The sequence below is a fragment of the Capra hircus genome, chromosome 23 (genome assembly GCF_001704415.2).
Source record: "Capra hircus breed San Clemente chromosome 23, ASM170441v1, whole genome shotgun sequence".
In the NCBI taxonomy this organism is placed as follows: Eukaryota; Metazoa; Chordata; class Mammalia; order Artiodactyla; family Bovidae; genus Capra; species Capra hircus.
This window is the reverse complement of record NC_030830.1, coordinates 37902356-37925543: the sequence shown is the minus strand read 5'-3', so window position 1 is coordinate 37925543 and position 23188 is coordinate 37902356. Positions and strand designations below refer to the sequence as shown.

At 47.6% G+C, this 23188-nt stretch overlaps 1 protein-coding gene across 4 annotated transcripts in view; it reads left to right on the top strand.

Annotated features, from left to right (window-relative positions):
- Positions 1-11595, top strand: part of C23H6orf89 (chromosome 23 C6orf89 homolog) — a 38792-nt gene extending 27197 nt beyond the window's left edge. For all 4 annotated transcript variants that reach the window (XM_005696266.3, XM_005696265.3, XM_013973851.2 and 1 more), the window contains 2 exons: positions 2303-2426; positions 6312-11595. In XM_005696266.3, the coding sequence (XP_005696323.2) occupies positions 2303-2426; positions 6312-6406 (219 nt within the window). In that variant the 3' untranslated portion in view covers positions 6407-11595. The remainder of the gene's footprint in view (positions 1-2302; positions 2427-6311) is intronic.

The following is a 23188-nucleotide window of genomic DNA, read 5'->3' as shown; positions in this document are numbered from 1 at the left end:
GATTGGTTTGGAATAATTAAAAGGATGAATTTTCCTTTGTTAAAAAATTAAATTTGCTGAACTGCGACCCCTATCAACTCGGGGTTGTGTCTTTAACCTCCTGACACTATTGTTTGGGTCCAAATGTGCTGAATCGTGTTAAAGGAATTTCAAAGCCTTTAAAAAACAATCATTTTGTCTAGAAGTAAGAACTTCTGCCTGCCAGCTGTAGGGTGGAGGTGCTGGGCTCTGGCCTCAGGTTTTAAAGAAGTTTATTCTGCTGCCTTCGGCTAGAACTCGGGGCCCTAGTATGATTTCATCTTCATAATTATGATATATGAAAAAATTATGGGTGAGGGCTTTTATCACTGTCTTGGGTTTTCCCACTTGAATCTTAATTTCACCAGTCTGCCGAACAGGGACACCAGGGAACCCAGCCAAAGGGGTAAATACAGAGTTCCGCAGACGCCTGTCAGAATATCTTGTTGTGGTTCTCAAGGATGTTTTTGGAAGGGGAGTGGCCCAAATAGGCAGAAATTCTGAGAGTCTGATTTCTTAGAGCATCTGTTCCCCACCCTGGCCCAGGCTCTCCTTTCTCCACAGCCATGTTACTCCACCCTTGTTCCACATCCCTGGGCCCTGGACTCTGGTAAAGTCATGTGTCTGTGGGCCCAGATTCCAAGAGGCAGCCTTGGGATAAAAGATAAGCAGTGGAGTCCCCTTGTGGAGAGACCCTGGTGGAAGAGGTGAGGGGCTCCAAGGCCCACTGCACCCACCCCACGATGTTGCCCAGGGCCGGCCCAGTCCATCCTGTTGTCTGCTTCTCCTCATCCTGAATGTGGAGGAGCGTGGTCCCAGCCCCTCTAAGGCCCATGTGAAATAGAGATATGCCTGCTTAATTTCTGGTCTTCTGGAATTTTTTTGAGACTGCTCGTGACAGGGCTTCTGTCGGTCACAGCGTCTCCAGACACGCATCCTCTTCTGCCACTGCAGCAGTGGTTGCAGTGGCTCGAAGCGTTTCCGTGGACACAGAGTCAAGGCCAGGGCCTGTGGGGAGCAACGGGGAGACCAGGGTTGGGAGGCAGGAGAAGGCAGGACCGCATTCTCAGGCTCCAGAGGACCCAAATGGTGGGGAAAAAACAGGACATGGCCTAAGGAGCCGGACTTCTGACTCCTGCTTTGTAAGGGTGCATAAGGGATTGGGGTTTTCTCTTGCCATCTAGACAGAAAGAGAAGTCTGACCAAGAGCCCCCTATCCCTTTGTTTCTGTTCCCTGCCCCTCCCAAACCCCAGGCACACAGCAGATTGCACTTAACGCTTGCTGGAAGCAGGACTGATTCCCTGGTGGTTCAGTGGTAGGGAACCTACCTGCCGATGCAGGAGATGCCAGCTTGTTCTCTGGGTCAGGAACATCCCCTGGAGGAAGAAATGGCAACCCACTCCTTTGGGTTGCCTAACTCCTTGCCTGGAAAACCCCATGGATGGAGGAGCCTGGCGACTGCAGTCCATATGCCCTCAGAGACCTGCAGTTACCTGTGCAGTTGTACATCCTTAGCTTTCAAGATCAGAGGCTGATCTTAACTGTTTTTAGTCCTTAATCAGTAGCATCATGTATCTGCTTACCTGGGTCTTGCCAAAAAATTGTAAACTTGAACTTGCTGCTGTCCGATTCTCTTGAAAAAAGTCTGACAGTAAGAAATAATATTCCACAGACCGTTGCCCAGAGGATATACAGACTGTCTGTCTGGGTCAAACCAGACCCTCAGATGATTGCATGTTTAGACCACCATATGTTGGCCTCTGCGAGACTTTTGTTAAAATACAATTAGATATTTTGCCTATGACTTACCTGGAAACTATGGCTAGAAATTGTGAATTATGAAACTTGAGCCATTTCTGCTACAGGGCTGTCATTGCAGATGTTGCCCACAAAACTACACAATGTCTCTTTAAGAAAAACCCTAGAAGAGATCTTACCATGGGACTTCCCTGACAGTCCAGTGGTTAAGACCCTGAGCTTCCATGGCAGAGAATGCAGATTTGAACTCTGGTTGGGAGCTAAAATCCCCCATGCCCGCTTAACATGGCCAGAAAAATAGAAATCTTCCCTTAGCCTCAGTACAGGGAGATGCCATGCTTAGCAGAAACTAATTTGTATTTTGTCTTTCGAACAGAATTGTGAGTTTTATCCTTGGTTCTGTCTTCCTCTTTGCTTAGGCTGCTAGGAAGCCCAGAGCCACATGTGTAAGAATTTTTGTGTCCTCCCCCATGCGCCAGGATTTGACTTGGTTTCCCTTCCCTTCCCCTGTGTCCTCTCCTCCAGACGCACAGGATGCATGACCTGTTCACCATCGGCAGCGGGGAGGCCATGCTGCAGCTCCTCCCGCCCTTCCAGTGCCGCAGCCACTGCCAGTCCGTGGCGATGCCGCTGGAGCCAGGCGACATCGGTAGGTGGAGCCCCCAGAGGGCAGGGTCAGCCACAGGGTCTTTTTAGTTTTTAACTCAAGAAAGCATTCTAAAAATTAAATATTACCTTTACAGATATTTATTAAAGTCAAAAATAGCTTTTTTTTATTAGCAAGGTCAATTATTTATGCTTAGATGTAATGATAAGTAATTACTAAGAAAATGTAGCAAAGAGAAATGGGTCACATGCACATTTAGAATGCATGTGTCCATTGGCTTTAGAGATTTCAAATTAGGAGGAATTATTATGGAAAATATTTAGAGCAATACTTTGTTTGCAGATAAGGTAATTGAGGCCAAGAGAGGAGGGGTGACCATTCCAAGGCCCAACAGTCAGTTAGGCGAAGCATCAGTTTTAAGTGACTCCTTTTACACAGTCAAGCCAGAGGAGGTCCAATTCAGATTCGATGAAACCCTTTCTGTGCCCAGTTTGCTAGTAAAACAATTCAAGCAGTATGTAAGGGCAACAGCCACGCAAGGAAATACTATCGTCCTTGTGGATCCCACAGTCTGGTCACAGCCTTACAGTCATGACCCACCCTTGGCTCCATGATTTCCCGACTGTGACTTGTTCTGTGCCTTACCATCTAAAAATTGGTTCCGAAGAAACAGACTTGAATCAACCACTGGCAGTTTGACAATAGAACTGTCTTGGCAATAAATCAACAAGCATCACCATTGCCCTTCTTGTTTTTCTTGCCTCACAAAACCTAGGGTAGCCCTGACTCCCAGACAGAGCCCAGACTGATTTTCCAATTTTATTTCTTTTAAGTTTTTCTATTTGGAAGACCCCAGTCCCTAGAAACCTCTCACCTCACTTGGAGGTAGGGTGCATACTGAAAACTGCCAAACTTTAATCCAAGTTTCATAATTTTTATTTCAATTTAAAAATGAAAAAAATGAAAACAATGCTCACATTAAGCATTTAGCTGCTAATGGAGCACAGCTGGCCTGGCCCTTGAGGATTACTGCAAGAAAAGAAGATTCTTGTGTGGAAATTACTCCAAACCCGTCGTTCTGTAGTGGAGTGATGCTGCACAAGTCTGTATGGCATTCTGGTTTTGGAATGTGTAGCTGTGCTTGAAAAAGTTTCTGTCTTATATTCTACAAATGCCTGACAGTTCAGACAGCTACAGAAACACTTTTGTTATCCAAATTCCAGGTTTTCAGCTCCCACAAGCATCCCGAGTGCCAATTATAGAATTAAGGAAAAAAGGAAAAAAAAAGATGGGTGACTGGCAGTGATCAAAGAAGCTTTGACTCTTTGATCAAAGGCTGGTGTGGCTAGTCCGGAATGGCCCAAAATCCAGAGACTGATCCTTGTCGTTCTGTGACCAGCCAGCTTGCTGACTGGAGGGAAAGAAGCCCTGTGCTTGGCAGTGTCCATGAAGGGCAGACGTGATAGGAATGTGGAGAAGGAATGGAGGCTGATGAGAACCAGGGAAGAGGGCAAGTCAGGAGAAGGCTGGGGTGGGGAGGGCTGGGAGGACAGTGGACTCAGGAAGCAGGGGCAGAAACAGAAGCAATGGCTGCAGCTGCCGCAGGGGAAAATGAGGACAGAAAGGCAGACCCTGACAGTGGACGAGAGTAACTTTAGTGGCTGTTAAACAGATGGCCGCTCCTGCACCTCAGAGACCCTCAAGAATAGCACCGTGTCAAGCAGATTCTGTGTTTGTTGACAAAATAAGCATTATCCCATGATGGCTAGGTTCAGAGGACAGTGCCCACGATCACCAGAAAACCCATGACAGACGGCATTTTCAAGAGTGATGTGGGTGTCAAGCGTCAGAGGCTGACGCTGGTAAGCCCATGTTACCTGCCATGATGGTACGGTCACGGCTCATAGTGACCTTTCCTGAGTCACCAAGCAGAGGTTACATTCCATTCAGTGCTCCCAGTTTAAAGATGAGTGGTGTATCCTTCTCTAGAAAATTTTTCATCAGTTACTTTACTGATGTATTAAAAGTTTTTTAATTTTACCTTTTGAGCCCATTCCTAGATACCAGTGCTTAAATGATACAGGTCATGACCCTAGGGTTCATAAAACAGCCCTTGGGAAAGACCCTTGGCAAATAGGGCTCTGTCTTTGGGAAATGCCTGTCTTGTTGAAACACAGTACACATTAGTGTACAAAAGGCTCTGAAAAGCCCTGAAGGGGTCTGGTGTTTTTCAAACTCACTTGACCATGGAACCCTTTTTGCCCTGGACTGTCTTATAGGGTGCTACTGTTGGCAGAATGCAATTTAGGAAGTATTGGTTTGGGTTAATCTGGATGTTCTGTAACGAGACCATGTTGTGTATAACCTCAGGAGAACTGGACAGGGCGCCCTGGCCTCCGTTAGAACCCGTCCTGTCTTTTGCTGAAAAGAAGTGACCCTGAGAATTGATGCTCCATATCAACCTTATCTGGGGCTTCACTCGTGGCTCAGTCTGCCTGCAGTGCAGAAGCCTCAGGAGATGCGGGTTTGATCCCTGGGTCAGGAAGGTCCCCTTGAGGATCCCCCGGATGAGTATGGCACCCCACTCCAGTGTTCTTGCCTGGAGAATCCCATGGACAGAGGAGCCTGGTGGGCTGCAGTCTATGGGGTCGCAAAGAGTCGGACACGACTGAGCGACTTAGCACACACACATGCACATCAGCCTTATCTAGGGCTTCCCTGGTGCTGCTAGTGGTAAAGAACCCACCTGCCAATGCAGGAGATGTAAGAGCTGTAAGATAGATCCATGGGTTAGATGATCCCCTGGAGGAGGGCATGGCAACTCACTCCAGTATCCTTACCTGGAGAATCCCATGGACACAGGAGCCTGGGGGAGTACAGTCTATAGCGTCACACCGGGAGCCTGGGGGACTGCAGCCTATAGGGTCACAACGGGAGCCTGGGGGACTGCAGCCTATACGGTCACAACGGGAGCCTGGGGGACTGCAGCCTATAGGGTCACAATGGGAGCCTGGGGGACTGCAGCCTATAGGGTCACAACGGGAGCCTGGGGGACTGCAGTCTATAGCGTCACACCAGGAGCCTGGGGGACTGCAGTCTATAGGGTCGGAGCCTGGGGGACTGCAGTCTGTAGGGTCACACCGGGAGCCTGGGGGACTGCAGTCTATAGGGTCACACCGGGAGCCTGGGGGACTGCAGCCTATAGCGTCACACCGGGAGCCTGGGGGACTGCAGTCTATAGGGTCACACCGGGAGCCTGGGGGACTGCAGCCTATAGGGTCACAACGGGAGCCTGGGGGAGTACACTACAGTCTATAGGGTCACACCAGGAGCCTGGGGGACTGCAGTCTATAGGGTCACACCGGGAGCCTGGGGGACTGCAGTCTATAGGGTCACACCGGGAGCCTGGGGGACTGCAGCCTATAGGGTCACACCGGGAGCCTGGGGGAGTACACTACAGTCTATAGGGTCACACCAGGAGCCTGGGGGACTGCAGTCTATAGGGTCGGAGCCTGGGGGACTGCAGTCTGTAGGGTCATACCGGGAGCCTGGGGGACTGCAGTCTATAGGGTCGCACAGAGTCGGACACAGATGAAGCCACTTAGCACACAGATGCATCAGCCATATCTAGAACATCCTGCTTTTGTAAACCTGCCAAACTGTGATTCACAGTTACCCAGGTGAGGGGTGACGCTGAAACACTTTGGTTCATGGTTGGAGGAACCCGTTGGATGTCAGCTTACAGAGAGAACTGATGATAGCTGGGGACACTTACACTAGGAAGAGCTCACAGACCTCCAGAGCAGGAATGGCCTCTGAGTCTGTAGGTGAATCTGAGGGCAGCTCTGCAGACCCGCCTAGCTCGTGCCCACAAGTCGGCCCAGTCCCTACGACTCACACGCTTTCCTGTCGCTGTCTCCCTTCAAGGCTACGCTGGTGCCACCCACTGGAAGGTCTACATTATGGCCAGAGGGATCCAACCTTTGGTCGTCTGTGATGGAACCACCCTGTCAGAGCTATAGGACACAGATCTAAAGGAACAGCTTTGAGAGTTGAAGACCAGATCGAAACGGGGAGAATAAAAACAAAAAACGATGAAACCACTTTCCAGGGGTTGGTTACTTAGTCACCTGCCCCGTGCATGCGTGTGTGAGCCAGTTGTGTGCTGGAGGCAAAGGCCAGAGCCTGGGCCTCCCAACTCTTCCAGCCCAGCCGCTTGGCCAGGACTCCACCACCAATACCCGTCTATGAGAGACGGGCCTCTGCCCAGCCCCTTGGCACCAAAGCCTTGAGGCTGCCTTCAGGCAGGGAGCAGGGTTGGCACCCTCCCTCACGTGCATGCCATGGTCTCCTCTGCTAGCTCCTGGCCACGAGAGGGCAGTCAGCAGCCCTGGCTTCAGCGCCATCCTCTGCCAGGTGGGCCTGCCTGCCCCATCTCCCTGGTAAAACCTCCCTGTACATCTTTTGGAAAGCCACGGATGGTCAAAGAAGTTATGGCAGTTTCCCAAGCACAGTGGAATCTCGAACCAGCGAAAAGGACCAAATAACCTCAGGCTGCACTCGAGAAGTGCACTTCTTTCCCAAGTGCGTGTGGCTCTCGGAGTCTCCGATGCCAGGTCAGAGCTTGACTGTAATTGAAGCGGTAATTCCTAAGGTAGCACCTCCCTCCATTCGGTCAGGCTCTCCGTCTCCGCCTCCCTCCCCTGCCCTCTCGCCTGTCTGGCCGGCTTCTCAGCAGCTGGGCTCCCCAGGCCCCTCCCTTGGCCCAGCCAGGCCCTTTACTGCTGAGGCAGCACTGCTCTCATCAGCCGCGTGGCTTTCACCAAATGTCTTGGGGGGGGGTGAGTTAAGAGTGCTGGCCTGGGGAGAGGGCGCCTCCCCGGGTTTGATCTTTCGGCCCGACTTTCTGCAGAGAAGATGTTTTACAGATGTGTCAAAGTGATGTTGTCACGTGGCTAGGGAAGGAACTCCAGACGCAAAGTGCTGCTCAGCTGGGCGTGCGACTGTGTGACTGTCTGTCTTGAAATGATTTCTCTCTCTCTGTACTGGGAACCAAGGTGAGGTGTTTTTAATTCTTGTGAAAATACAAAACCGTGTTCCTTTTGATTGGACGATTCGCTCTGCTCGTTGTTTTCCCCGAATGCTTTTTGTATGTCTTAAGTGTACAAATAAGGACCCTCTTTTTTTGTTTCCTTTCCCCCTTTATTATTCCTTTATCGACTGTGTTAAATATCTGGCCTCTGACCGTGCCATTGCCAAGCTGAAGGAAAAGCAGCAGACCACGCTACAGCCCCTGGTTCTAAATGGCAGAAATCAAACAGATAGTGGAGGTGTCAGACCAGAGGCAGACAGTGGTGGGGGAAGAGGATGGGACTCACCGTGGGGTCCTCGCCATCCTTTGGAGGCACCCCTGCACCTTGTCCCAGGCCCTCTGTCTACACATCTCATGAGCATTAGCGAGGATCTGTGTGCTTGAATGGCCTGTTGAGGGGCTTGTAAAGGACAGGGAGGGTTCACATCGCTCAGAGCCTCCTCCACGGACTTAAGTGAAAGTAGGATGAACTGTACCTGAGGGAATTTTTGCTTAAAAGAATCAGTACCGTGTGTGAAGTAATACAGGAAAAACAAAACTTCACGTCTGTATAAAAGGCACGCTGCTAAGCAGTTACAGTTTAAGAGGTTTTAAATCAGAGGGACCATTCAGAGGCCAGCTTTGTGCATACTTGTAGAGCCTTTGCAATGTCCTTGCCCCTGGTGATACGTAAACACGTTCTTTAGAGGTCTCTCAGAGTTCTCTTAAATTAGGCCCTTTGAGTTAACAAGAGAGGGTTTCTTAGGAGCAAAGCAACTGTTTTGATGATCGAAATTCCCCATTGTGTTTTTATGAATTACCCCGTGTTCCTTCCCCATTTTACTCCAGCCTGTCACACCTTAAATGATCATAAAATGCCCTCTTCAACTCAAAGCTGAAAGAGCCTTGTGTGTGTGTGGGTGTTCTAAGGCCTCCTGTGGGAGGTCCCCAGAGCTGTCAGCTGTCTTCAACAAAGAACGGTCTGGCAGCAGATAAGTAGAAACTTTTCCATGTGGACACCACTCATTTTACTTAAAATCTGTCCAGTTCAGAATTGAACATAGGTTTATGTTAGGGGTGAAATTCTTCAAAGAAGGTTTTTTAATTAATGTACCTTCTTCTCCAGGTAATTCTGAAAAGCAGAATCTCCCACTGACTGGTCAGTAGTCAGTGAGCCACCAGCTAGTACCTTTCTAGTTACCCAAGGCTTTGTGTGAGGGGGCCGCGGGGTCACCCCTGCTCACCTCGCTCTCAGCTCCTTCGTGGAAGCAGCAAAAGTTCCTCCATATGACCCAGTATGGGAAGGAGGCTCATGAAGATGAGGAAGCAGGGTCGGGGCTGGTGGGGCCATGGAAATCCCCGTGTCTACCACCACCCTAAGAACAAAGCCACAGGGCTTGCTTTAAACAGAGGTCCTTGCTCACAAGTTTGTTGAGTGTTTACCCAGAGATGACATGGCAGTGAAACTCATGTACTGTGTTTCTCTGGGGAGAAGTCAGCTCTCTAGGGAGAAAGGCTGCTTTGGCCCCAGTTTGAGGCATTATATCCAGGTGTCCTGAGGTCCCCAAGAGTCGGATGTTGAAAAGAACACTACCCCTGTCCTGGTTCATGAAGAACATAAGTAGAACTTACCCTCTCCCCACTCTCAATTTGTTCAGCAGTGGGAGAGAGTAAACTAACCATAGTTTATGAAAACAGAATCTGCCTCTTTGGTGAAACAACAAAACAATCCATGAAATAGACAAATTTGGGGTCATTTTCTGAGAGAAAGACATAGCAATGTTTCTTAATAATTAAATAGTCCGTTCCAGCTTCAGAGTGTCTGGGTACACGTGATCTCCTCTGATCTCTGCCCAGTCCTGTGAAGCAGCTCTGAGAGCCTCATTTACAAGTAAAGAAACTGGGGCCGAGGACAGTTCCTTTGCTGGCAGTCGATGGCTGGCTCCACAGCACAGTGTCTTCCTGCTGCAGTGCAGAGTGGTGCCCAGGAACAAAGCCGTGGGTCTAGCTGACTCTGGTGAGCCCAGCTGAGTGGGAGAACCTAGGGGCAGGGTCAGCAAGCCAGGAACTCTCCAGGGTTTGTTTTCAAAACTGTTTGAGAAAGAAATGGAGAGAAGCTAACAGATGACTTCCATAAAAAGCCCTTCCCCCGCCCCCACCTGAAAGTGCTTTTTAGGAGTGAACGTTCCAGCCATTTTCCCATCACCGCAAGTTTCCAGATGTGTGACCAGCAGAGGGACTCAGCCCAATTCCAGTTGTGGGTCCCCTTGGAGTTTACATCACTTGTTTTTTTAGTTCACGGTTTTCTATTCCCTTCTTCCAAAACCCAGCATAGGCCTCGGTGTAGGAGCAATTTTAAAACAAAATAATTCCTTAGCTGCAGGTGAGGGCCTCAGTCATTTTATGTTTTTTGTATAGGCAGTGTTCTTTTTTTCGGCTGCACTGCATAGCATGTGGGATCTTAGTTGCCTGACGGATTGAACCCACACCCCCTGCACGGGAAGCAGAGTCTTAACCACTGGACCACCAGGGAGTCCCGCCGTCATTTTCACAGTCTGGATGCAGTTTTGCTCATTAGCCAGTGGCTTCCATAGTGAAAATTGAAACCCTCAGAGTAGATGTTTGCTTGTCATGCAATCCTTACCCAGCAGGGGCCAGGTTGTAGAGGAAAGAGACTAGTGCAGGGAGCGGATCTGGTCTGCCTTTTGAGAATCAGTTATTAAACAGGAATATTTTAGACTTTTGAGTTTTCCTATCGCTAGAAGACAAACTCTCCTGACTTAACAAGTTCCACACTCATTAACTTCCTCTTTTCAGCTTTTTCACCCACTAAAGTCGGTTGAAGGAAGGGAGTGCCAGAGATGTGCTTTAAAATAGCATTTTGGTTTGAGAATCTCTCCACGTTCGGACCCACGGATATTGGGTCCAGAGCTGACGCACGTTAGGGCCAGGCAGCTAGGAAGGTGAGGTGCTTACAGAGCGAGCTCTGTCACAGATGAAAAGTTTGTGCTCTGTCGCCATCAGCCCCTCCATAGCCTGCAGCTGCTTCTGCAGAAGCGTCTCAGAGAAGATGGACAGGTGGTCTCCCTCGTGCACCACGTCCGAGTCCACCCACCCTGGGCGCGGCGTGGCTCTTAAGTGCTGGCCCTGGTGAGAAGGCCTCCAGCCAGCTCGTCTGTCGTCCAGGTCGCTTTGCGTCTGGTTTTCCTGCCCTGCATAATTTCAGCATTAGAGCTAACTACACCCATCATGTCTCCCTCTCTCGAGACCGTGAGACATCCAGATCTTTGCAGAATATTGGAGAGATGTTACGAAACTCCCAAGCGGAGGCCTGGAACTGTCCAGACGTGATGGGGCTGCCCACGGGCCACTGCTGCCTTCATGTGTCTGTCTGTCTGTGAGCCAGCGTCAATCCAAGAGTGGGCCATAGCTGTAGACACCCGTGCAAAGAAGGGAAACCAGCTTAGTTTTGAGTTTCAGACAGAAATTGGAGAGTCGGGACATCTGCTTCACGCCAGGCTTAATTTACCTACTTATCCCTCTCCATGGCTCTGTGGGGGAGGTGAGGTCAGCCTGCAAAGCCACCTTGACCTACAGCTCAGCAGGGTCCCAGCCTTTAAGCTTCAGCCCCTCAGAGCACTTCCAGCCATTTCAGAACAAACGCTTACCTGTGAGAGTTGGTGACCGGAGCTGGGTGGACACATGCCATCAATCCTCCGTCATAGATGACCTTCCCTCCAAACTTCTCTCCATAGTCTCATCCTCAGAAAAATGCTGGCCTTGGTCTCTTCCTCCTCGTCCTTCCCGCGGGAAGGTCAGTGACAGACACCTAGGGCGGAAGGGAGCGGGAACTGGGCACTCGGCAAAGTCCTTGCTGCCCCCAGGGACGGGATCCAGAATGGCTGCAGTTCTCTAGGGAGCCAGGGGTGGCGGGCCCTGGGGGGTCCCTGTGAGCAAAGGGGCGGACATCTGTCCAGCCACGTGGGCTCCGAGTGGTCTAAGATGTTATTCTGTGTTCAGTGTGGAATGTTGATTGTAACTTAATGTACCGCAAACTTGTAAAGAATGTATGTACATTAAGGTTTCATGTGACAAAAATTTTTACTTTTTGCAATTAAAAGTGTGTATGTTGGTTGATAAGCACTGGCCTGTACTTGGTGTCATCCTTTGGTTTCCCATTTTCTCTTCTCCTGCAACTCGGAGACTGATAGTCACATCCTACTCCTGAGGCAGGCCTCTGCTGTGGGCCTCCAGGTCCCCTGTCCACCCCGGCCTGGGTCCTGTCTCACATCCGACTGAGCTTTGCACTCGCTCACATTCACAGATGCTTCTTCTACCCCCATTCTAACCTTTTTGCCTGCAATGGCTTCTGATCTCCTGTGCCCATGAATTCTCAAATTTCAGTCCTCCTGTTAATACCCTCCCCTGTTCTTGCACTTTGCCCCAAATTCGAATGAGACCCTCAACGCCTTTTTCCTTCTCCCAGCTGGCTGGACACAGCCCAGGTGCCCTCTCAGTGTCGCCTCACCCATAGGTGTCCTTGGTCCTCACAGGAGGACAGCGAGGCCCCCTCACTGGCTGGCGCCCTCGCCAGCTCACCCCCAGGCCCCCCGACTGAGGCCACTCACAGCACTCGGTTAACTCCATTGCAGGTTTAAGATATTTTTGTGTGTGCATTCTTTTCTGATAATTTGTGTTAATTGCACAATTTTATGTAAGTGCATAAATATGGCCATTTCCTATATAGTATTTAGTGTTCTCTTTTTTCTTCAGTTTTTTAAAAAAATAATGATTTTCTTTTTTTTTTTTTTTTACTCTCTTGGCTGCGCTGTACAGCTTGTGGGATCTGAGTTTCTCCACCAGTGCAGGCCCTCTGCATTGACAGCATGAAGTCTTAACCACTGGACCTCCAGGGACGTCCCCTGTTTTATTTTATTGCTTGCTGCACCCTTGTCCCTCCCCTCACCTCATCCCTCCTCTTCCCTGGTCAGGCGAATGTAATATGTATACAGCCATATCCTGCCATATATCTTCCCACTCTTTCTTCTGTGTTCTCTGTAATCATAATCAGAAATCACAAGACTTTTGTCACTGCTTGGCCAAAAGTGGGATCATATTACAGGCACTTGAGGTTTCTTGCTTTTCTTACTCAATACCTCACAGAGTTCCCTTCAAGTCAGCTGGCATACTGGCATAGCTCTCTAATCCATTCTTTTTAGTGGATAATACTCTATGGTGTGAATGTGCATTCATGTATTCAACTCTTCTCTTGTTGGTAAATCACATCCTGTTCAATGATTATCTGGATTATGAGTCAAGGAGTCTAGAGTTAATTTTTTTTAATGCTTGTTTTTTACAAAATATATATTCATTCTTGTTTGTGCCACGTCTACTGTACATTCTTTGAAAATTAGTGTGTTCCTTAATGCTATTCATTAACCTGCTTGAAAACTGTACTTCAACCAAAAAAAAGAAAAAGGAAGTAAGTCTTGATTCCATGTAAAAAGGTGGCAGAATCACCAGGCCCCTTCTCTTCTCAACCCCTCTATAGCCCTTGACACTGACCTGTGGAAAACCCCTCCCTCCCCTGGCCTCTGTGCGGCCACTGCTCCCCTCTTGAGACTCTTCTTTCCACTCATCTCCTCTATAGGACCTCCCACCCATATCTGAAATATTAGTCTCCCCTACCAGTCTGCCCCTGGATCCTCCTCTTTGCTTCCTCCATGGGAGAGATCTCAGCTCTTTGCTTTACCTTCCACCCATGGGCAAGTCACCCATGAGCTCAGGCCAGGCCCACTCCTCACCTGAGCTCTAGACTTGTCAATCCAAGCATCGGGATCTCATCTCCATCAGCTCTCTCCCAAAGCACTTCTAATTCACTGTGTACAAAACAACGGTGCAGTCTCTCTGCCCCCTCCCAGCCTCTGCTTCTAGTCAGGATCAAGCTCTGGAGCCCTCTGCCTCCTTGTCACATGCCCAGCCCCAGTTTAGAACCTTGCTGTTTCACTCCTGGACTCAGCCAGTAATTGCTCTGTTTGTTTCTCGTGTACTCCCTACCATCCCAATTCACCATCCACTTAGCTGCCACGGGGACCTTTCTAAAGCATCTGTTCCCTCACTTCCTTGCTCAGCACCCTTCAATGATGCTCCATTACCCACAAGACAGGAAGTCCTGGCTGGCCCCTCCAGTCTCATTCCACTTCTTTCCTTTGCTTTCCCTGCTCATCTACTGTTCCCCACCTCTACTGGACTGTCCATAATTCCTAGAAACATCCAGACTGTGGCATTTGTCCTCTTTTTTTAAAAAAGCAGTTTTAGGTTCATAGCAAAATTGAGCAAAAAGTCAGTTCTTGTATACCCCCTACCCTCACACAGGCACAGCTTCCCTCAACTGTTGACTTCCTGCACCACAGTGGTACATGTTGAAATCAATGAACCTGCACTGACGCGTTACCACCCAAAGTCCAAAGTCCACTTACGTTAGGGTTCTCTCGGTGTTTTACACTCTGGGTTTGGACAAATGTATACTGACGTGTCGGCTTCCCTGGTGGTGCTAGTGGCAAAGAACCCACCTGCCAATGCAGGAGACGTAAGGGGCGTGACATTGATCCCTGGGCTAGGAAGATCTCCTGGAGGGGAGGGCATGGCAACTCACTTGGGTATTCTTGCCTGGAAAACTCCACAGACAGAGGAGCCTGGCTGGCTATGGCCTATAGGGTCACAAAGAGTCAAAAGACGGCCGAAGCAACTTAGCACACACCCATACTGACATGTACCCATCACGATAGTGTCATACAGAATATAACATCATACAGAATAGTTCCACTGCCCTAAAAAATACTCTCTGCTCTGTCTATTCAACCCTTCTCTCCCTGCCGATCTTTTTACTGTCGCCATAGTTCTGCCTTTTCATACTGTTCATGGGGTTTGGGGGAGAAGGGGATGACAGAGGATGAGATGGTTGCATGGCAATGGACATGAGTTTGAGCAAGCTCTGGGAGTTGGTGACAAGACAAGGAAGCCTGGCATGCTGCAGTCCATGGGGTCACAGAGTCGGACACAACTGAGTGAGTGAACAGAACTGATAGTTCTGCCTTTTCCAGAATGTCACGTAGTTTACATCCATCACACGATATGTAGCCTTTTCAGATTAGCTTCTTTCACTTGGACATATGCATCTGAGTTTTCTCCATGTCTTTTCATAGCCTGACAGCTCAATTCAATTTAGCACCGAATGATATTCTATTGTCTGACTGTGTCACGGTTTATCCATTCACCTATTTGGTTGCTTCCAAGTTTGGGCAGCAGTTTGAGTAAAGCTGCTGTGAACATCTGTGCGCAGCTTTTTGTGTGGACCTGTTTTCAACTCCTTTGGGTAAATACCGAAAAAGCAGGGCTGCTGGCTCGTATGATAAGGGTAATGTTTAGTTTTGTAAGAAACTGTCGGACTTTTACAAAGTGGCTGCACCACTTTGCATTTCCACCAGGAATAACTGCGACTCAGCAGCAGCAGCAGCAGCAGCAGCATTTGCTCTACATCCTTACCGGCATTAGGTACTGTCCGTGTTCTGGATTTGGGCCATTCTCATAGTTGTGACACCTCATTGGGTTGTTTTTTTTTTTTTGCTGTGCTGAGTGGCTTGTGGATCTTATTTTCCCAACCAGGGGTTGAACCCAGGCAATGGCAGTGAAAGTGCCACATCCTAACCACTGAACCACCAGGAAATTCTCTCACCGTCCTTTTAATTTGCAATTCCCTGCAACATACGATGTTGAGTCTCTTTTCACATGCTTACTTGCCATCTGTGTATCTTCTTCAGTGAGGTATCTGTTCAGGCCCGTGGTCCATTCTGTAATCAGGTAGTTTATTTTTTTATTGTTGAGTTTTAAGACTTCATATATTTTGGATAACAGTCCTGGATCAAACATACATTTTATAAACATTTTTTCCCAGTTGGTGGCTTGTTTTCTTATTCTCTTGACGTTATCTTTCACAGTGCAGAAATTCAACATTTTAATACAGCCCAGCCTATCAGTTGTTTCTTTCACAGATCATGCCTCTGGTGTTATACCCAGAAATTCACCCACATACCCAAGGTCACCTTAATTTCCACCTGTGTCATCTTATAAGAGTTTGATAGTTGTGGGTTTTACATTTAGGTCCATGAACCATTCTGAGTTAATTTTTTATGAAGGGTGTTAGGTCTGGGTTTAGATTCTTTTTTTTTTTTTGCATGTGGGTGTCCACTTGTTTCAGCACCATTTGTTGAAAACACTATCTTTGCTTCTTGTATTGCCTTTGCTCTTTTGTCCAAGATCAATTTGCCATGTTTATGTGCATCTGTTTCTGGGCTCTGTTCTGCTCTATTGATCTTTGTTGTGTTGCCGATGCCAAATTATTTGGATTACTATAGACTTTGGTAAGTGTTGAGGCCCAGTTGTGTCCGTTCTCTGACTCTGTTCTTCTTCAATACTGAGTTGGCTATTCTGGGTCCTTTGCCTTTCCGTGTAAACCTTAGAATCAGTTTGTTGATATCCACAAAATAACCTGCTGGAATTTTAATTGAAACTGCATTGACTCTACAGATCAAGTTGCATCCAGGTTGTCTTTACTTCCAAGTTATCATTCTTATCCCATGATATTTTTAAGCTTCACTATGTCCTTTTTTGCTCAGTTGGAATTCCATTGTATTAGTGCACATTCCTTCAACATGACACACGTGCTTTAGGCTTTCTTACTAAATCAAGCTGATGAGCTTCTAGACAGCATGTTGAAGATAGCTATTTCACCAATCTTAGTTTTTCAGAATAATGACTTTATTATTTCTATAAAAATGATTCATTTTCTTTTAAAGTATTGAAGACAGTTTGAATGATGTTATGGAAACCTCCACCCAGACATAACTACTGACAGCATTCTAGGCATCCCGAGGGTATTCCTAGCTAGAAGGTTAGATAAAAATGCTTTTATTAAAATGGGCCCAGTCATACCAAAGAATAAAAAGGCTACATCAATTATATATGATTATGATAGAAGAAAAAGAAAGTGAAGAAGACTTCTCTTTCCCCCCGCACAAAAAATTGATTCCTTAAAAACCTCTCTGAAGTTAAGATTATGAGAAACATTGAGAAAACTAGAACTGTTCTTAATAAAGTTTCATTTCTAGGTGATATGGTTCAAGGTTCTGAAGGTGAAAAAATAGCTCATTCTTTCTCCAACCTTATCTCTTCCTCTACTTTTCAATCTGTATGAATTACAGCTACATGGGTATTATCACTGTTGAATTTCCTTCTGCTCTGAAACCATCTTTCCCAGAATTATTTAGCCTTCATTTTATATTTAAGCTGATTTGTGACTCATCAGCAGTACTTTTACCATCCCTCTTCATTCCTGAGTTGTTTTTAAACTCTTGGTTGGCTGAATCATCGTTAAGTTTTTCAGGGAATGGCTCATAAACGCTGTGTTTTCTGCCTTTGAGAATGTTTCTGTGGTCTTTATGCTTGAATACAACTTGGCTGAGTGAAGTATTCTTGCATCACGCTTTCTTTTGCTCAGAACTTTGGAGGCATTTCTCCATGGTCATTTGGCAGCTTGACTGTTCGTAGGAACAAGGTGGGCCACCCTAAGATTTCCCCTTTCTTCTTCTTCCCCTCCTCGCCTGCCTCTTTCTTCTTCCTCTCCTCCTCCTCTCCTCCTTTTTCTTCATCTGCGTGCTTGAAGAATTCTTTCTTTTTCTTTATCAGCTTCTCCTGGAACAAGGTGTGCTCTTTTGAGTGGCAATTCCAGCCTTCATCCTGGGGAAGATGTCTTGTATTTTCCTTAAAATGGATGCTTTTTCATTTGTTAGGTTTTCTGTTTCAGAGTCTGTCTTTATTCCTCTGTTTCATTGTCTTGATCTTTTATGACTGGTGTCCTGTCTCTCTCTCCTTTTTTTTTTTTCGGCCACCTGGTGTGGCATGTGAGATCTTAGTTCCCAGACCAGGGACTGAACCCACGCCCCCTGCAGTGGAAGCCATCTTAATCACTGGACTGCCAGGGAAGTCCCTCTTCTCTCTCTTTAATACCTGTCTTTTTTTCTCATTTACCATGAATATCTCAAGGGTTCCCTCTGTATCAATTTATTTTTCAGCCATATCTATTTAGTTTCTTGTTATTTTTGATAAGCTTGTTTTATAGAAGTGCCAACAGTTTGTTCCCTTTCTATTCAGTTCACTCGCTCAGTCATGTCCGACTCTTTGTGACCCCGTGCACTGCAGCATGCCAGGCCTCCCTGTCCATCACCAACTGCCAGAGTCCACCCAAACCCATGTCCATTGAGTCAGTGATGCCATCCAACCATTTCGTCCTCTGTCATCCCCTTCTCCTCCTGCCTTCAATCTTTCCCAGCATCAGGGTCTTCTCAAATGAGTCTGCTCTTCGCATCAGGTGGCCAAAGTATTGGAGTTTCAGCTTCAGCATCAGTCCTTCCAATGAACACCTAGGACTGATCTCCTTTAGGATGGACTGGTTGGATCTCCTTGCAGTCCAGGGGACTTTCAAGAGTCTTCTCAAACACCGCAGTTCAAAAGTATCAATTCTTTGGTGCTTAGCTTTCTTTATAGTCCAACTCTCACTTCCATACATGACTACTGGAAAAACCATAGCCTTGACTAGACGGACCTTTGTTGGCAAAGTAATGTCTCTGCTTTTGAATATGCTATCTAGGTTGGTCCTAACTTTCCTTCCAAGGAGTAAGTGTCTTAATTTCATGGCTGCAGTCACCATCTGCAGTGATTTTGGAGCCCCCCAAAATAAAGTCAGCCACTGTTTCCACTGTTTCCCCATCTATTTGCCATGAAGTGATGGGACCAGGTGCCATGATCTTCGTTTTCGGAATGTTGAGCTTTAAGCCAACTTTTTCACTCTCCTCTTTCACTTTCATCAAGAGGCTCTTTAGTTCTTCTTCACTTTCTGCCATAAGGGTGGTGTCATCTGCATATCTGAGGTTATTGATATTTCTCCTGGCAATCTTGATTCCAGCTTGTGCTTCCTCCAGCCCAGCATTTCTCATGATGTACTCTGCATATAAGTTAAATAAGCAGGGTGACAATATACAGCCTTGACGTACTCCTTTTCCTATTTGGAACCAGTCTGTTGTTCCATGTCCAGTTCTAACTGTTGCTTCCTGACCTGCATACAGATTTCTCCAGAGGCAGGTCAGGTGGTCTGGTATTCCCATCTCTTTCAGAATTTTCCACAGTTTATTGTAATCCACACAGTCAAAGGCTTTGGCATAGTCAATAAAGCAGAAATAGATGTTTTTCTGAAATTCTCCTGCTTTTTTGACGATCCAGTGGATCATGGCAATTTGATCTCTGGTTCCTCTGCCTTTTCTAAAACCAGGTTGAACATCTGGTTAGTGCAAATGTAATTGTGATTTCAGACTATAAATTTTAAATCATTATTACTAGGCTCAAACACATCTTGGTGCATCTCAATTTACTGAGCATATTTCTCAGATGTAACGGTTTCTTTGGGAGTCAGAAAGCTGTGGTGGGTCAGACCCACAGCAGACCAGGAAACAGTGACCATGACCTTTCTTTAGCACAGTTTTGGCTTTGGGAAGTGCTTTGGGGCTTCTTGGTGCAACCACTGAGCTGGTCGTCACAGGTTGTCACATAAAATCCACTTTTTGTCACTCATCACAATCCAATTGAGAAATGGTTTGTTGTTGCACAGAATGAGAGAAGACACTTCAAAATGATAATCTTTTTGATTTCGGTCAGCTCATGAGGCACCTACTTAGCAAGTTTTCTCACCTTTCCAGTTTGTTTCAAATGTGAAACTTTTCGTGTAGGGGTAAGAGGATCAGCTTCTATGACTGCTCTCAGTTGGTTATTGCCAACTTCCAATGGCTGGCCACTAAGCTCCTCATCTTCGAGGCTCTCGTCTCCTTTGCGAAATTTCCTGAACCACCACTGCACAGTACATTCGCTAGCCGTTCCTGGGCCAAATGTGAGTTGTCTCTGCTGCTTTATGACCATTTTGAACTCAAATAAGAAAATCGCTCAAATTTGCTCATCTAACATCACTTCCATAATCTAAAATACATATAAAATAAACAGCAAGTAGTAAGTCATTAGCCAAAAAAAGGGTGAGAAATGCATATTAAAATGTATAGCATAACCACATTTATTCAAGAATGTATTCCAGTATCCAACTGAAAACTTCAGCAGTGCGAAACTGCAATTACATCTGCACCAACCTAAATATTGTCATCCCATCTGTGCTTGCTTCTTGAATTCATGTTGTTGTTAAATTTTTCTATAGCTCAAAATGCTGTAGGGATTTACTTTTTCTGTTCCTTGGGTTCCTTTTTTTTTTCTAGACTTGGTTTTCATTGATCACAGGCATGTTTCTCTTTCATATATTTCTGCAGCTACTCTGTCATCTCTTTTCAATGTCTCATGCTTAACATGGCAGCTCTGGCCAAATCTTCATTTCTGTATAATCTGGGTACTTTCTCAATTGTAACCGTGTCTGTACCCCCCACTAAGGTTTTACAGATGCTAACTTTTTACCATAGTAACGAGGTACTGACTTGTGCAGCTCACTTAGTGCCTGCCATGAAAGCCCGGTCTTTGCTTTCTTATCTGAGGACCCTCCCCACCGGGCAGACAGCTGAGACTCTCTCACTCTTCCTCCCTGACCTCAAGCTGACTTTCTCCCTTCACTCTGTCCTGATCAGGAACTCATATTTTCTCAACTGCCTACCACATTCCATCTTCTCTTGTTTAAAAAAAAAATTTTCCTCATTTCCATCCCCACCAAGTGAAAGTACTGAAGACTAAGTTAATGAAAACCTAGTAAATGTAAGAAAATACATTAGCAGCCAACTCAGTAGGCCCTTCCTTTCCAACCACTCCAACACACACCCACACACAGGGCCTCCTCGCCCCTCAGGGACTTCTCGGTGAAGTGAAAGGGCTGGGGAGTCGGGAGCCAGAGGCCTCAGTAGGAATCCACTTCTGGCTTGTTAGGACAGTGACCTTGGGGAGTTCCACTGACCTCTCTGCTTTTGGTTTCCTCATTCCTAAACCAGTGCAGCTAGTCCTATCTTCAGAGCATCAGTATAAAGACACCTGAGACCAGGTGTGGGAAGGGCCCAGTGCAGGGACTCGGCGTGTTCTCCCGTTTTCCTCTCATGCTCAGCTGAGACCTCTCTCACAGTTAGCTGCTGATCTTCACTGCGGACGGCCCTCCCCCAGCCTCCAAAGCCATCTGGAAATCACAGGCAGAGCCGGACCAGGCCCCAAAGTTTCTCTAGTCCCCTCTCCGCTTTTGTGAGGAAGTGCAGCTGAGGCCTGAAGTTGATGGCTGAGTCAGGAGTGGACGCGCCCACCCAGTGCTCCTGACCACCAGTCCTGTTAGGTTGATGGAAATACTGTCTGTCTGCTCCCTACCCAGCTCCATAGTCCTCCCCTCCCCTGGGCTTCCCTTAGCCCAGTTCCATTCTGAACCCGTGGTAAAAGTCATCTGAAGAGAAACTTCCCTGGTGGTCCAGTGGCTAAGAATCTGCCTTGCAGGGCCGTGCAGGGTTCGCAGTTCCCCTGGTCAGGGAACCAAGATCCCACATGCTGTGGGGCTACTGAGACACCAGGGAGCCTGCATGAGGCGACCAAGATCCCACGTGCTGCAACTAAGACCAGCGCAGACAAATAAATGAAAATTAAAGATACATTAAAAAAAAATCACCTAAAGATGTCCCCTCACAGCCTCCCACTAAGCTCTTCCCTCATCCTCTTTTGCTGACTCCCACATTTAACACTTTCTTTCACCCGCCCTGTCTGGCCCGCATTTGTGGGACAAAAAACAAAGCTCATTCTTCTCAGCTGAACCCATTCCCATTCCCAGCTCCCTGCGCTTCTCTATTGCCTTCTGGTTCCCTAAGGCAGCTCGTGTGGACAGAGTCAGCCACATGCTCCTTCCACCCACACAGATCCCTCCCTGTCTGAGGACGAAACTCTACACGGATGTCCTGCCAGCAGCATACTCAGGAGGCCTCTGAGAGAACTATCTTGGCCCCGAAGATACCTCTCGGCTCTCAGGTTCCACGACTCCTGCCTGAGCCCCAGTGCCTGGCAGATCTGTCCTCTGCCAACCTCCTGGCATCTCCAGTCGAGCTGCGCAGAGCACCGTGGGCTGGCTGAACGTGTTAGGTTTTTTTTCCCCCAGATGTCCTCGGGGTTACAGAAAAGAATATGGTCCCAATCCCTCAAGGCTTAATACAATTTGTGTTGCAGAGACACGGGAGCAAGTGTAAAGGGCACTTGAACTAAATACTGGAAAGTAAGATGTTCTCTGAGAATTAAACCGTATCAATGCAAAATGAATCAGAACAGATCTGCAGAGCCACATGAAGGAACCGTTTCCACATCTGACTGAAATCAGAATGGAGATATAATACAAAGAAACAGTCAAGATCGTCCCCATCAGAAAGTGGAGAGAGTGGCCACCAGTGGAAACCCAGAAAAGGGAGAGCCGTGGAGGCAGAAGCTGGCAGTGCCCGTCTGATTGGGAAGACAGTGCCCTCCAGGTGGTTGGCATAACTGACCTTACCCACACCTCTTTGGACTACAAAGCTTCATCCATGCTAAGTTGCCAGAGGAATGGCAGAAAGCTGGGAGTGGGGAACGGGAGTGGGCCGGAGTCACTGGCAAAAGTCAGGCTGTGAGCTCCGTGAGGACAGGCTCCTCGTGAGTGTTTCCTGAACAATGCTGCAGGGTAAGAACTACCTCAGAGAAGGTGAGGCCTGAGCCAGGCCTTCAGAGATGGGAAGGACTTTAGTGGATGAGGGACAGGAGAACATATATTCCAGAATGGGTGCTTTGCCTGGAAAATGAAGGCTCGATGGAACAGCTCCATGCGTGCAGACGACTAGGAGGCTGGCAAACACCGCACGCCCTGGGGTAAGGGCCAGCTTGTGAGATGAGACGCGGTGGGGGCCATCAAGTTCCCCAGAAGGAAAGACACAGGAGCAGAGCGGTGTCTCAGAGTCATCCTGGCTGGGCGGCTGACGGATGCCAGGGGAGGAATGGGGCTGTGGGTCCAGACATGAGCCAGGCAGGCAGCTAGGAGGCCTTGAAATAACTCCGGTCAGGATCATGGGACTGTCTGTCACAGTCCCATGGGCACCGGAAATGAAGCTGGGAAAGACAGGCAGAGATATGCACAGAAATAATTCCTGTGCTATCCTTTGTATTTGGGGCGGCGGGAGTGGGGATGGTGTGAGGATAAAACCCAAACGTCCATGAGTAGGAAAATGGATAGGGAGACAGCTGTGTGTTCATGCAATAGAAAACTGCAGCAGGGAAAATGAGCAGAAAGCTCTCCAAGCCTTGATGTCAAGAAACCTTGGAAAGAGAGGGAGGAGGGAAGGGAAGGAAGGAGGAGAAGAAGGGGAAAACCAGGTTTCAGAAGGATCTAACCCATGCTGTGCGGTGCGGTAGCCACGAACTACATGGGGCTATGTAAGTGTAAAGTAATTAAAATGTAAATACAATTCCTACACCAGCCACATTTTAAGTGCTTGAAACCGCATGCAGTTAGTGGCTACCATCTGTGATGGCACAGATAAAGAGCACTGCCACCATCACAGAGAGTTCCTTTGGACAGCGCTAACGTTTCCAAAGACAGAAAACAATGTATGTTGTGCCTGGATAAGGAATGTGTAGTCAAAGTACAGTGGAGATC